At 37.6% G+C, this 16039-nt stretch overlaps 1 protein-coding gene across 1 annotated transcript in view; it reads left to right on the forward strand.

Moving 5' to 3' along the window:
- Positions 1-198: 198 nt before the first annotated feature.
- Positions 199-16039, forward strand: part of LOC109990082 (1-phosphatidylinositol 4,5-bisphosphate phosphodiesterase gamma-2) — a 29812-nt gene continuing 13971 nt past the window's right edge. The window contains exons 1-13 of the mRNA XM_065956613.1: positions 199-413; positions 6598-6789; positions 8425-8574; positions 11478-11571; positions 11731-11778; positions 12064-12148; positions 12482-12562; positions 12650-12693; positions 12810-12882; positions 14006-14107; positions 14360-14478; positions 15480-15565; positions 15666-15784. Of these exons, the coding sequence (XP_065812685.1) occupies positions 6606-6789; positions 8425-8574; positions 11478-11571; positions 11731-11778; positions 12064-12148; positions 12482-12562; positions 12650-12693; positions 12810-12882; positions 14006-14107; positions 14360-14478; positions 15480-15565; positions 15666-15784 (1185 nt within the window). The 5' untranslated portion in view covers positions 199-413; positions 6598-6605. The remainder of the gene's footprint in view (positions 414-6597; positions 6790-8424; positions 8575-11477; positions 11572-11730; positions 11779-12063; positions 12149-12481; positions 12563-12649; positions 12694-12809; positions 12883-14005; positions 14108-14359; positions 14479-15479; positions 15566-15665; positions 15785-16039) is intronic.

Consider the following 16039-nt stretch of genomic DNA (forward strand, 5'->3'; position numbering starts at 1 on the left):
TATCTGGTGCAGCTCTCTGTGTGACCCCAGGCTGCACTCATCCTCAGAGGGAGGATTGTGTGGGCAGGGTTTTTACATAATATTGAATTAAAAGTCAGTTTTTAAATCATAAATAAAAGTCCTTCCTGCCTGCTCGATGTCACTTTAACAGACCCTCCTTCACACGCATACTGTTGCACAGGCTAGTTTGCATAGATACCGTCCCTTTGCTTCCGGACTTTTATAAGTTGTAGACTATGCATATAATGCAAGTTAACTTTTACTTCCTTGTACACACAGAAAGAGGAACTGACCGTTTTGCGGCTGGCCCTTTTGTCAACACTTTACATCCTCTCCAGCTTCCAACTATCAAATCATGAGCAGATAGAAAAACTAGTTTGCAGAGCCGAAAAGAACCTTTCTTCATTTGTAAGGTAAGGTCTTCTGCTTTCTTAAAATCGGTATAATTTCGCGTTAAGATCTCTGTTTTGTGCCTGTGTTTGAATAAGAAGTGGGGAAATCCGCTTTTTTTTTTGTTTGTTTGCTGGCGGCATATTGCTGGGCTGCAGTAGATGATATTTGTGAGCAGGCGGCTGAATGCAGCTCTGAACATGAAGTCAGTCCGTCCATCTGTCAAACACCTGCTGCCAAGAAACTGACTGTTCAGATTAAATGTATCTGTTATCGTGAAATGAGGCAGCGTGTTGTTATCTCGTTACCTCGGGAGTAACTATTGGAAACTTGTGTAGGCTAAACAAGAACGAAATAGGTTTATCAGAATGAAAAGGTTTAGCGTGGTGACACAAGGATGTAGCTATTTAATACATCTCTCGGTTGAATATAGACCTTCTTAAAAATGTAGGCTATCTAGGCCTACAAATCATAGATTGGATGTCAAATTGCCTGGTATAAAGCAGAGTTAAAAATTTAAATAGAACAATGTTTCTAACTTTTTAATAGGCCCACAATTTTACACATCTTCACTTTCCCCTTTCTTGTCACTTGGCGCTTTTGATTCTGTCAGGCATTATTCAGAACATCTATCACTTGTGAATCTCACTATTTTCAGCTTTTGTTGGGATTTTATGGAGATGTTGATGCTCTTTTACGATTTTCTGTTTTATGATAAAAAAAAAAAAAAAAAGTGGTGTTAAGGTAGCAGCCATGTCTCTTCTTTTAAAGAGCTGCTTTTAAAGCTAAAAGCTCAAAACAGCCGGGCTCCAAGAATCAATTAGACTACATTCTTATTATAAAGGCAGTACATATTATTCTGTCTGCAAAGCTAGGAACTCTTAATGAAGGTTTGAATAGTTGGTTAAAATGTAACATAGGGCTGTATTCAGGTCATTGACAAAGGAAGTGTGGACTAGAATGCAGTTACAGTAAACAGTGAGAGCTCCTTCATGTGTGTTCAGGCTGAATGTGAAGCAATCCTTCTTCTCACTGACGTAGATCAAAGAAAAAGTCAAACAGGATGACCTGTTTTTCAATCAGTCACTAAAGTCTTTCAGTGTTCAATTCACCCGAACTGCATCAGAAATGGTCAATCTTAACTATTAAAAATAAAAGTAGAAATAGTTTGTTTTCTGTTTGTGGACGTCGTTATCTGCCTTTCAAATCATTAATTGCAAAATATATTCACGGCAAAATATAATTTAGGGTTAAATAACTGTTGTTAACAAGATTCAAGCAAATATGACTGTCATAGCTAACAGATTCTCAAAATAAAATCTATCTTGGTGTTTTGTTTTTCTGGAGGAGACCAATATATGTTGGATGTTTTGAACTAAAAATGACTTCACATGAAAAGTGAAGCTTTTCCAAAGCTTACTTCAGGAGCCATGGGTGGCGCTAACAGTCACAGATGTGGCCTACTTCTAGTTTGTTCTATAGCTTACATATCTGTGGAAAGCTAACCAAAGCAAACCGGACTTACAGGTTGAAATCAGATAATGATTTACCTAACAACAACCTAACCAAGAATCTTAAATGGTTGCCATAGAAATTAATTGCTTATTCACTTTCTGCAACTCTGCTAACATGTCTTTGTTTTTTTTGTCTTTGTTTAAACAGTGTTTGAGATGTAGATATTTTGGATTTAAAAAGAGTAAGCTCTTTGTTTGTAACTTAATATGTAATAACTTTATTTTAAAACTGTAACAGCTCTAAACATTGATTCAACAGCACTGTTGTCGAATGGTTGCAACAAGCAAGAGAAATGGTTTCATAGGTTTGGTTGTCCTTAAAGTCATTGCTAGACGCTCTTGTCACTTATCTTGCCAGGAATATATCATCCATTTTTTTCCTGGTTTTAACACACTGGTTAAATTACAGAATACTTCTGCCTTTCTTTTTTTCTGATGGTATTGCATGTCCAACCTGGTGATTGTTAATCATTCATTTTTTTAAATGAAAATGTGTGAGTGTTACATATGACCTCAAATCAATATCACGATTAATTGAACATTTCACTTAGATGATGATTAATGAACAATTATTTCTTTTTTGCCCTCAGAGTTCACTGACATGGTCTCTACTTTAAATATGCTCAACTATTAAAGCTGGGATAGTTTTTCTAATGAAAGAGTGCGTAATATCTGATGAACTATTTTGTAGGTATTTATTAAATATTTCGAACTGAAATCAAAGCATCGCTTGAAATGAAAACGACACATTTAAGTTTTAAAGTAGAATTTAACTTCTCCAAAACAGTAGAAAATGAATAACTTTAAATAACAGTTTTCTGCAGTGTTTACATTTGACTTCTTTTTCTTCGGTGTCGTCTTCCCTAAAGACAAAATGTGTCCAAACGACGAACATTGCTTCCATTTAGCGGATTGGACGTGTCGTCAACGTGACTACCCTGAAAATAATCAAAATAATCGACTGGGGAAGTTTACGTCAGGTCAAGTTTGTTCTAACTGTTAGAGGTTCTAAATGTCGGGTTCGATACATTTGAGATGAACCACGGAGGATACACAATGTAACATGTTAAACTTAGCAAAGTCATCAGATCCTCCTCACATAGCGATGTAGCTATGTGTTTGTGCATGCATGACATGAACACCTGCGGCTGTATTATCACAGTTTCTTTTCAGACATATTGCTGCTATGAAGGAATTTAAGAAGGATGCAGTGTTGCCAGCAGGGTCAGTCCCTTCACACAGCATGGGCAAAGGTTTCATGCTGTCAAAACAACCAGAGAAGAAGTAGAAGTAATTTGTTAATCATTCATTTCATTTTAGAACCCTGAGGAATGCTTTGAACTTTCTCCATCACATGTATGATATGGATATTACCGGGTATTTGATAAGCCTGTGTGTTTTCACTCTAATTCACATTTAGAAAATGATTTATCTGCACATTTCTGTCTGAATTCTTTCTCTACCTTAAATGAATGAACACATGTATTTCATCGTCTTTTAATCTGATCATGAAGAATGAGGTCCCTCAGGGCTACAGTGTGTTTTGCATGGCCTTCCTACTTGCTGGAGTCTTATTACATTCCACATTAATCAACAGAACTCTTCCTGTGGGACTGTTTGTATTGGCAACTGTCATTTGCAAGTTAAATATTAGTTAAATATTACCAGTAAAACAGTACTGCACATACTGTTTCTGATCACCTTTTTTTACCCGTGTCTGTAAATGTAAACGCAGAGCCATATAGTTTAATTTTATAACATCTGGATCACAATCATCTTTACACTTTAACATTCTTAACACTTTAAAAACAAGTAATACATACAAATTATAATATAGCCTATAATAATAGATAAATACATCAAAATAAATGAACTTTGTTTTGACGTAGTGGTGAAATACTTTTGTGGCTAAAATATAACAACAAACACTAACATTTAGTAAACATGACAAAACATAAGACGAGCACAGCATGCAACACAGTAATCGTTTAATCTCGATTCTCATGTCTTCATGATCGTGGGAAGCGTAAATTGTAATTGAAATCGGAACAGTTTTCAGTTTCGATCAAGCAGAGAGAACTCCCATGATTCCCCACCAGCCTCGATATCACCGGATTTTACATACTGTGTGTTTAAGTGGGCAAACAAATGACTGACATAGATAAGTGACTGATTGAATCCAAGAGAAGATACTGATGATAGTAAAATCAACTGTCTCAGAAAGAGGTCTTTGTAAGATATTTGACCTCCTAAATTTGCATTCGGTTTTGTGTGTGAAGAAGAGTCGATAAGGATCCTGAGCCCTGTTGAGGGCACACAGTGAGCATTCATACTTGGCACATTCATTCTAGCTGGTACTGTAAGCACAGGGTAGTTTGTCCATCACAGACTCCATAGTTTACAATCCTCTCAGCCCCGTCTACAGCACACGGAGCAGAGCATCACAGCTGAGCAGGAAGTGGTCAAAACAAGGAGGGCTGACAATGAACGGTGTTGAATATTCTTTAATGAAGTAATTTGTTTATGAAAGTAGCCTTCAGTGAAAATAATTGGTATAGCATCTACATAGATAAGGTCTGTTTTCAAAGCATTATATTGCCCACAATGGTCTATGAATTATCCCCTATCAGTAACAGAATCAGAAATCCCGTTTCAGTCTGAGTCTTATCTTGATGCTCAAATGTTTCAAGTGCTCTGTTTGCTAATGACAATGAACTTAGGAGTCGACTTTGCACGATTTAGGAGTCAATGAAAGAATATCTCTTCACTGACCTTTTCTTTTAGCTTCTTTAATCCATAAACTTTACATGAATTTAAGCTAGAAGAACATGTCATCAGTGTGACAGTATGAAGAAGTAGTGGTATTTGAGTGAAAGTGATTGGATCTGATGTGAAGATGACGTTCATTGGGGATTTTCTGTTTAGGAGTCAGGTGCTTTTTTTTGTCACTCACCTGCCCAAATCCAACTGTGTGGGGCAAATTTTTAAAATAAATTGTAGTAAAAGATCTGTTAAATAAATGGTTCAATTGTTAATTAAAAATAGTGTTTATTGTTTTGAACAATTAGCAATAATCTACCTGTATGAAGCTGGATCCAAGGGAAACTGGATTGGCCTTTGAATCAAGCTCTGAATGACCTCAGTTGGAGTCGGTCGTCTGTCAACCAGAAGGTCAGGTGTTTGATCCCCAGCTCCTGCAGCCACATGTCCGATGTGTCCTTGGGCAAGACACTTAACCCCACTGCTTTGTCAGCGGCGTATGAAGGTGTATAAATGGGATAAGTTCATTCTGATGTTCACGTCACATAGCAGCCTCTGCCATCAGCGTGTGAATGACTAGAAAAGCGCTGTTCAAGCTCAAGTCCATTTACCAAATACCTGGATGGAACTTACACAGACATGTTGCACCGTATTTCCAGGAGGGCAACCTACTGTATGTGTTACAGGAAACAGAGAAAGAAAAGCACATTCTCTATTATGATGTGTCAACATTTCCTTGATCAACATTTCCTTGATCAACATTGACCAACAGGAGGTTGATCAATATTGTGTGACCTCCCGCACTTGAATGTTGACTTCCTTGTGCTAATCTTTTCATTTGAAGGGAATGTTTGAGATGTGAACACATTTCTCTCTCCATCAATTAGTGGATAATATTGATAGACGTTAACTGGAATCTCATTTGTTGAAAGAGACATACAACTGTGAGGAAGTTATTGTGTTGTTGTTTTTTTGCTGTGTCATTGCACACAGAGAAATGCAGGTGAAACAGCATGATAGGCTGAGACTCAAAATGACCTTGCAGTATTCATGGTTCACATGGGTTTAGCTAGGAGCCAAATGATGTACTGAGGCTGCTTCCATTAGCTGACTAAAATCCTTCTTTTGGTTTATATGATACTTCTAAAAACATCTTTTAAGTGACTCAAATAACTACGAATGTCGGATGGATATGATCTGGCTGACAGACAGCTTTGTCTAAAGCTCATACATTAGACTCACATCAGCTCGTGTAGTACTTTGATGTCACAAAAAAAAACAACCCCCAGAACCAAGTGAATTATTTGCATTGTACAGCCAAATGTGATTCTACTGACCAAATTCAGAATCAGGTACAACCCTCATCTATTCATCAGAGCCTTCCATCGATTTAGTCTTTAAAAGGCAAGTGAACTCCATTCCACGTTTTTGCAAACTGAGTCACACATTTTACATCAGTTAACAAATATACAATTCAATGATAATGATAATTAGCAGGTTTATCGAATTAACTGAAACATACAAATGTATTTAGTGTCAATTGTTGTTGGGTAAGCTAAGCTGTTATTATGTTAAATTTATTTCGTCACATCTATATCAAATGTGATATTGTCTCTTACCGGGTGATTAAAAAAAGTATCTGGGAATCATTAGTTCAGTCTTTTCAAACATATGGACAACAATCTGATCCTATTCTGTTCAGTTTCTTAATAAATCTGTCTTTGTCACTTGACAGTAATGACTCAATGCAGTGACATGACATGACGGCTTGTTTGCATTAGCATCAGAGTTTGTAATCTGGGCGTCAGCATCATTGGTATCTGGGGGAAAGGATTTTGCAAATTGTGCTGCTCAAGAAGACTTAATCTAATCGTTTCACACAGACAGCATTCAGCAGCAGATACTAACCATCTGACTCTCTGTCCTGACTCAGCTGCAGAGATGGCTAGTTGGGGGCAGCAGGGTGAGATGACAGAGTACAAGAAGATTCTGATCAAACGGGACCTGGAGATGGGCGTGGTCATGACGGTGTTTCGGCAGAAGGCGGAGCGACTCACTGTGCAGGTCATCATGGAGACCCAGCAGGTGGCATGGACACGCACTGCAGACAAGACTGATGGCGTCTGTGAGTATATTCATGCTGCAACAAAAGAATAACCTTCATCATTATCACTGAAATGAATGCATACAGTGTTATTAGTATTACTGACTTTGGTTAGTTTTCAAATTGAGTGACATTATGTCATCACTAAGTTTTGCAAAATGAATTGGCTGAAACATGATGTGCTATTGTACTAAATAAAACTTAAGTGTCTTAACCTGCACTTCTTGACATCGCCAGCAGGAGGCTTCTTCTGGTCGCATGTAGTAATACAGTTATACAAAAAAAACCTTACTTTTCAGTTGACTATGTTTTTAATAGTCTTTATGTTAAACTGCTAGTTTCACGTAGCTTGTTGATCAGTTTGTAATATACTATGTTTAGTGGAAAAACTGCCCATTAAACGGTGAGACTTTATGGGCATGGCTAGCTGGGTTTGACAATGTTACCATGGTGACAGTAAAAATGTCTGGTAAGGAGTTCTGTTCTACAATGAGACATTTAGAGCAGTCATAGTCATTTACAAGAAGATGTCATTTTTAGAAAGTACACTTTCTTAGTTTTTATAATTGGCTAATCTAGGTTGAATTAATGATGCATCTTGCTATCAAAGATTCTACTCGTGTTAGCAGATAAGTTGCTGTGTTTGCTAACCCCTCCCCCATCTCTAGCTCCACCCTTTTTGTCCAGATATGGTCATTACTGGCTACAAAAAAAGATGATTTCTGACTTATGCAGGGACTGACTTATGCAGGGGTAGCATGAAGTTGCAGAATGAAGGGGAAGCAGATAAATGACACGTATTTACCCTTTCTATCTCCACTAAACTCATCTACTTTAAATGCTCATGTTAAAGTATCCAAAAGATGTTATATCCTTATGTACATTTTTTAACTTCAAAAAGTAAGACAAGAGTATAGCTTAAAATCTTAGCTCAATTATTTAAAGACTCAAAAAGTAGATAAATGTCTAAGTTACTAACAAAGTGCTAACAAAAGTTTATGTGTCACATTGAAAAGAAACTACATCACCCTGTTGCATCAAAGCCAAGTTGATTTTAACATAAGTCATGATCTGACAGGGCAAACAGCCAATCATAGTTTAGGATTTTGGCACCATAGCAGGCCAATCAGATTTCCGGTGGGGGGACACTGTTGTTTTGTAAGATATTTACAAATATCCCCTAAACAAATATTCAGTTCTGTGCTAATTTAGACATCTTTCAGGCTGAAACCTGTGAGGGTTATTATTGCTACTTCCTTTGCCTGAAGCTCCACTAAAGCTGTGCACTGCTGGCCAAATTTGACTTTTTCCTCCTATATTTCAAGCCACCATTTACTATTAGCCGACAATTAGCTCCACTGATGCAGGAATGTATTCAAAGTGCTTTAGTCTCATGAGATAATGTGGCATGCAGTGTTTAAAAATTCAGAAGAATTCATTTTGTGCATTACATTGGATTTTTAACAAGGGTTGTGGGTGCATTGGTAAAATCTCTGTACCACTGTTTCATGATACTTGTAGAGGTTAGTATAGTCTGCATGTTATGATATATCGGCTCATAAGCAGCATAAAAATAGGTGAAAATAATGAAGCTCAAACGGTCCATCGCCTCCCTTTGAAAATATAACCAGTGGAACTATGTGTTCTGTTTTTCAGTGGACCTGTTTGAGATCAGAGAGGTTCGTCCAGGGAGGAACTCAAAGGATTTCGAGCGCTTTAAAGATGGAAAGGACAAACATGAAGAAAAAACCTGCTTCACAATCTTTTATGGCTCACAGTTTGTCCTGAACACGCTCAGTCTGGGAGGTGAGTTGGTCTAAGTCTTGTGCTCTGATTACATTCATTTTTCTAATTATCTTACGTTTAAATGTGATTTCTTAAAATGTATGTTCATTCATTTATTTGTAGACTATTTATGTTCTTCATTTATGGAAAAGCAACAACAATGTCAACCATCAACCTTCAGAATGGGCTCAATTGACCATTTTGAAGGAATAGTTTTTGAAGTGGGGTTCTATGAGGTACTTGAAAGTAAGAAGTGTATTACCCACAGGAGATGCCGGTCAACTCGGCCCCTTTATTGAGAAATACAGATACCAGTGTTATGCAGAATACTCTTATGTCTGGAGGCAGATCTGTGATGACAAAGTATCTGAAGTGTCCTTATTGTTGCATAGACTCTGCAAAAGACACATTTTCAGTGTATGTAGAAAAACTTAATGGGTGGAAGCAAAACACAGCAGCATAGAAACATAGACTGTAAATAATAAGCCTGAGTGATGTCACGTATTGGTTACTGAAGTACTTAGAAGCCTGCCGTTGGCGGTCTACATTCTATAAATGCTTGTCTCTACCTAACTTTCAAGTCAACCTAAGGACAGGCAAAGAGTGGTCCCATATTCACAACAATTCAGAGAATCCTCCCAGATAGTTCCTAACATAGCTTAAAAAAAACCTAGTAAGGAGTGCTTAGGAGTGATTTAGGAACACTGTCAGAGTAACTCTAAGGGAGGAAGGAGTGAGGAGGTGTGGTTGACCCTGTTGCTAGGTATGGCAAAGTTTTACAGAAGATTAAAGCCTGCTGGCAAACTGCTACAGCTACCCGCCTGTCAGTCAGTCAGCCAAGCCCCTTATTATTTAAAACTCCTATCCTTCATAAATCAATACGGAAGAGGTATAAAATAACCCCCTATAAAGTGTGCGCTGATGAAGACGTTAATAAGACCAAGAACCTCCGGTTCTTTTGGAGCCGGTCTCAAGCGGACACTCGATGAAACACTCTGCAGTGGCTTTTATTTGTTGAGACCAGATGTTGCTGCTTGCACAGAAACTGTGTCTGCTTATTTTGCATGCAATTCTCTGCAGCCATGCGTTTCTCTGCACAACAACGGGACAGAAGCTAGGCTATACACTTCTGCAGATTGGGGCCATATGTACCTGGTTTTTAGCTCATTTTAAGTGAAATAATCCTAAAGATCAACAGTGATCAAAGTGTTCCCTTATATTTAAAAATGTTCTATGCTTAATTTGGCTGTAAGTGAGTCCCTTTGTTTTAGCACTACTTTGTGATGCACAGAATATGTGTTTTAGCCTGTAGCAAGTTCCTTGAATTTTCCTAGTAAAGTGATATTTATGGTGTACTTTTTTACATTACTGCACCCTAAATTTGAATTTAATTTAAATCAATAGTTGTTTAGAGAATGTCCAGCTGACACAACACAGTAATGGCTGTATATTTTGTTATTCTGACTCAGCTGACACAGCATATTTGGATACGGTAGAAATGCAATTATTCTCATGGTCATATATTCCTGTATAGCACTTTTAAAAACAGGGCTTTACAAAGTGCTTAGACATACATGCAGAAGAACAAAGCACAAGAACCCCCAATCAACAACAAAAAACTAAGAGAACAAAAAACCCAACAGAAAAACAATTCAAGCCACCTCAACAGTAAACAGCATGTTATAGTCATAGTTAAAAATAGCTCATTTTGTAGTTTGGTTGTGTTTGTAGTACCTCTCGAAACCCACAGACCCAAACAGGTGATCAGTGCACCACAGGCTGAGGAAGACAATGAACGCTGACGGCGTAAAGCACTGAAAGAATGTTTACATATAGTCAACACTGTCAACATTGTCTTAGCTTTTTAGGTTGGGTTTTATAAAATAAGCTAAATTACAAATAGTACAAATGGCTCCATCTGCAACGATGTATAGCCTAGCTTCTCTTCTCAATAAAGGGGTGGAGCTGACCGGCATCTCCTTCGGTTTATACACTTATCATAGAACCATTCTTGCAAAAAAGGAACATCCCCTTTATCAAAATGAATAAATCTGTGTAATTCACTGAGCGACTTTGGAAAATAATGTCAATTTCTGTGGAGAGCAAGTATGTCTAGAGCCTGATCACAGTACACCCATTATGTTTCTGACAACATCACAGAGAGGATCCCCGCAGAATTAGACCCTCCTGTGGAGGTTTAAATACTTTGTCAACCAGAAGCTGCTGTTTACATCTCCCTCTTCAAAGGAACCAGATGCTTAATACTACTTCACAGATCATGTTCTTTGTGTAATTGTGTGACTACAGTGTTTTAATGGGAAGTCTGCAAAGACATCACCATAACAAAAATAAACACACAAATTGAGGCAGCAGTGGAAAACTGACTTTTCTGAAAGGTACAAATATATTAATGGAGTCTGTCGGCTTTGACAAGATGATTCAAATGTTTCCTGTTAAAGTAAAAGCCGATGGGTAAAAGCCTCTAGTTTGAGTACATGTCTGTTTCTTGCCTTTTTATGTAATATTGTCAGGAAGTTTTAGAAACACTCTGACTCTGTCAGTGCTTTGAACATGTGCATTTGAGCAGACAGATGCTGTAGTGATCACATCCTGTCAGGTTGTTGCTATCCTAAGCAATCAACGGGAGTATAGGTATATATGTATTAGAATATATATATATATATATATATTCCAATACTTTCTGTAGATGAAAGTACTAACTGAAAAAAAATACAAAAAATACAGGAAATCTCTTGTAAAGTGCAATATAAAAATGTGATGATCACACTCTGTTTGCATGTCGGAAAAAAATATCTGAATGGCCTTCAGTATTTCCAGAACAACAGATCAGAGTTTTTACATGTTTTTAAGTAATTACAGTCGCTGCCCATCGTCCCACAAAACTTGATGTTTGTTTCCCTCAGCGGATTCTGTGGAAGAGGCAGAAAAATGGCTGATAGGACTAGAACTCCTGAGGCAAGAGACACTGGAAGCTCCAACTCCAGTTCTTATAGAGAGGTGCGTACACACACACACATACACATACACACACACAAACACACACACACACACACACACACACACACACACACACACACACACATTACTCACATTAACACATTTTCCCAGTTATGAATGGTCATCAGTTAATTATCTCTCTGTGTTTGTTTCCTCCAGTTGGCTGAGGAAGCAGATGTATTCTGTCAATCAGACAAAAACAAACAGGTACTATTCTGTTTATTCTGTCACAAAAACTCTGACCTTACTGAAAACAATCAGTTTTGTGTGCTAGGTTTGATAAGAGTTCAGTAGTACTTAGAAACCTGCAAACCTGTGGAAATGTTTTGCATTGAAAGTAAAAATAACAAAGATAAAACCTTTGCAAAAGTTGTTGTTCTTGCTTTTTCTTAAAAGTCTATATTCAATAATTAGATTGTAGATTGAATTTAAGATGAGAAACGGCATCAAAGCATTCGAACCAGATTTTGATGATGTATTTTGTCTTCCCAGTATCTCCATGAAGGAGCTGAAGGCTCTGCTTCCTTTGCTTAACTACAAGGCCCCTAGCTCTCGAGTCCTCAAAGACAAATTCCAGGTTCTCTTCTTCTCTTTATGTACTGTCCTAAATACTGTTAAATAAATATTTTTTGGTGACTTTATTTGTACCCGTAGGTACATTTGGTTGAGGGAGAGTCACATATTCTTGAAAAAACACTGACAATACACAACACATACAAACTATACAGATGTGAGGCACTGAAACAGCTAGACATGAGACGTCAAAAGAAGCAAAAGAGGAGCCTTAATGAAGCCTTATAAGAATGTGAATGAGTGTTCTTTTATACACTAACAGATTTAAATATTAAAAAATGATTGAACTTCAGATGCTCTCGTTATCTTAATCAGGATTTTTGTTGTGCTTTCTAAGGAAATTGGAGCGAAAAAAGACAAGCTGGACTTTGAGCAGTTTCATAAATTATACAACCATATCATGTTTGAACAGAATGAGGTGAGTCTCCATCAATCACGTTGAAGTAAAGTTAAACTGTTATATTTTTTTTCTGCGTTTTCACTCATGTTATTTTTCCACACTCAGATCCTCGATGAGTTCAAAAAGGAATCCTGTGCTTTCATTCTTGGGTGAGATCTGCTGAACATGTGGTCTTATAAACTTTGATGCAGCTGAAAGGCAGCTTCTTACCTTAGTTTGAAGTTTGTCAGTTTTGTTTGTTTGCTGTCTTTTATTGTACCTACAGTAACACAGATAAACCCGACGCTTCAGCAGTGCTGCTTCACGACTTCCAAAGGTTCCTCATCTACGAGCAGAAGGTAAAATAAGCTCAGGACAGCGCACTCATTTGTATTTGCTTATCTGTTAGCGTTAAACAGCTTTTAATTCATTGTAACTAATAATTCAGCCTTACAATTTACCTTTGAATCACCCTAACAAATGAAAATATTTGTTATTGATTGCTTGTGGAACATTTTTTGCTTTACTATTTTTTCCACAAATAATTTCCCTTTTTTTTTTTAAACGTTAAAACAATATATTTTCTACTCATTATGTTTTATATTTGTTAATACACTTCATTAAACATCTTTGCATCTTAAGTACCTGCTTGGTCAAATGCTTAAAGGTCACATATTATGCCAAATACACTTCACCATGTTTTATGAACACTAATATGTGTCCCTAGTCTTCTTACAAACCCCCCAATAATGAGAAAAGACCATCCTCTCCGTCTTTTGCCTGCTCCACTTTTCAGAAAATGTGTGCTCAAACAGGGCAATTGGAGATTTTCCCTTTGTGACATCACACAGAGCAGTTACCCCTCCCCCAGGTGGGTGACACTCCCACAGCTAGGTGTTTGTTCTGCCCTCTGAGTCTGACTTCTAATTGTAAACAATAAAGCATGGTACAAGAAAGCCCGAGCCACCCAAGCTCTTCTAGATTGACATGGTCAGACACAGCTCATTTGCATTTAAAGCTACAGACACAGAAACAGCCTGTTCTGAGAAGAGCTGAAATAGAGGGGTTTACAGGAATGCTCAAATCCAGGGTAAGAGTGGATATTTGGCAAGAAACTTCACGGACATGTTTTCAGGAGCTCTGAGACTTATTTAAACTTGTTAAAAAGGAGTATAATATGTGACCTTTAAAAAATAGACCACATGCAACCTACGTCTTAGAGCTTGGTTTTATTCATAAATAGTCGTTCTGCTAGTAGTGTACTTACTGTGTGTGCGACACATAAATACATGAGGCTTTCCCCTTACTATGTTCATGTCATCATTTACAGTAAGGAAAACTGTTATTTTGTTAGAGGACAGATGGTATATAATTTACAGCCTTCATTTTCTTTTTGCAAGTTTGAATGAATTGTATCTTTGGAGACAGTGACAAGCATTTGCTTTAAGTTTTGTCTCCTTTTTGTGTCCCGTCATCCCTCAGGAGCAATGGGCCAGTGATCTGAACCAGGTCAGAGAAGTGATGACCACCTTCATCGACGACACCATGAGAAAAACCAATGATCCAGAATTCACTGTCAGCGAGGTATACTGCTCTGCCTGCTCTTGTTGCCTTTGATCAAGATCATGCGACGATATAACAGACACTGATTTAGGCCACTGTGTTCATCATTATTTTGAGCCTGTATCTTACACCGTGAGCAGACAAAGTACATTTTCAGTCCACTCACTTGGTAAAGAGCTCAGTGTTAGAAATAGGATGAGAATATTGGCTCTAAAAATAATGCATCATGGGATATAAAAGACTGTTTTAGCTTACGGTTGACTTCTTATCTAGTTTCTCAGCTTCCTGTTTTCCAAGGAGAACTCTGTGTGGGACGAGAAGTTCTCAGAGATCAGCAACCTTGACATGAACAATCCTCTGTCCCATTACTGGATCAGCTCCTCACACAACACGTCAGTATGACCACACACACACACACACACACACACACACACACACACACACACACACACACACACACACACACACACACACACACACACACTCACACTCACACAAACACTGTAAGTAAAAGGTCGTGTCAAAGTACAAATCAAAATGTTACACAAAGCATTTAAAAAAATGACATGAATAAATGGACTAGTAAATGGTTGAGCCTGTATAGCACTTGTCTAGTCTTCTGACTACTCAAAGCGCTTTCACACCCATTCACGCACTGACGTTGCAATGTAAAGTGACCATCAGAAGTAACCAATCCCATTAATACACTTTCATAATTATTGAATTATTACGCCACAACGAAGCAGCAACTTTGGGTTAAGTAAAATATAAAATATCAGATACTTAGGTAAAAATGTAGACAGCCACAGCCGCCCCAATACACCTCAAGAACTCGTGGGATTATTAAAGTATGTATTCTTCCTCTTCTGAATGGAATCAAACAAGAATAAAAGATAGTCAGTGAAAATCAAGATGGATGCATCAAAAAGACAAAAGTATCTTGAAAATGAAATTTACTTCAAATTTAATTTGATAAATATTGAGCAATTTTGAAAACTCATGCAAATAAATTGTAGCAAAAATGTTCAAATAAAAGACCAAATTAAGGAAAATATCTGGTACTGAAGTAAAAATGTTATTTAAACAAACCAGATTTCAATAAATAATGATGATAATGAAAGCACAAAAAACATGGTTTATGGCTGGTGGTGCAGTGGTTAGTGCACACGCACCATGTATGGATGCGGTTCTCTAAACGGGCGGCCCAGGTTTGAGTCCAGCCTGTGGCTGCTTTCCCGCATGTCACTCCCCACTCTCTCTCCCAGATTTACAGCTCCATCCACTGTCCTATCTCTCCATTAAAGGCACAAAAAATAAAACCTTACATTTTCTTTTTTTTTTTTTTTTTTTTTTTTTTGTGAAATGCAAATTAACTTTTGATGTTCGTCACCAGCTACCTGACAGGTGATCAGCTTCGTAGTGAGTCATCCACAGAGGCTTATGTTCGCTGTCTGCGTCTGGGATGTCGCTGTGTCGAATGTGAGTACCTACTGTATGTATTGAATGTGCTTTACATATGAGAAGAACACACACACACTAAAAAAATGTGTTTTACTTGTGTGGTGCTGAATCTTTCTAGTGGACTGCTGGGAGGGGCCTGGGGAACCGATCATCTACCACGGCTGGACCAGGACCACAAAGATCAAGTTTGAGGACGTGGTCAAAGCCATAAACAATCACGCTTTTGTCACCTCAGAGTAAGAATTACAAAGACACTGTCAATGTGTGTGTGACTTCATGATTTTATAACACACAAACAAGTAACTGGGTGTAAAGTGAGACATTGTCTATGAACATTTTGAAAAGTCACAGTACAGACTACTTAGAATGATTCCACAAAGTCCTACTTCCTTCTTATGTGGATTAATTATAATTGTTGTGGCTGATTTTTACATTAAAAAGAGACAAAAAGTCAGCACACAAATGTCCTTTAGGTTTCTTTTATCCGGGTAA

Source organism: Labrus bergylta, chromosome 7 (genome assembly GCF_963930695.1).
Source record: "Labrus bergylta chromosome 7, fLabBer1.1, whole genome shotgun sequence".
Classification (NCBI taxonomy): domain Eukaryota; kingdom Metazoa; phylum Chordata; class Actinopteri; order Labriformes; family Labridae; genus Labrus; species Labrus bergylta.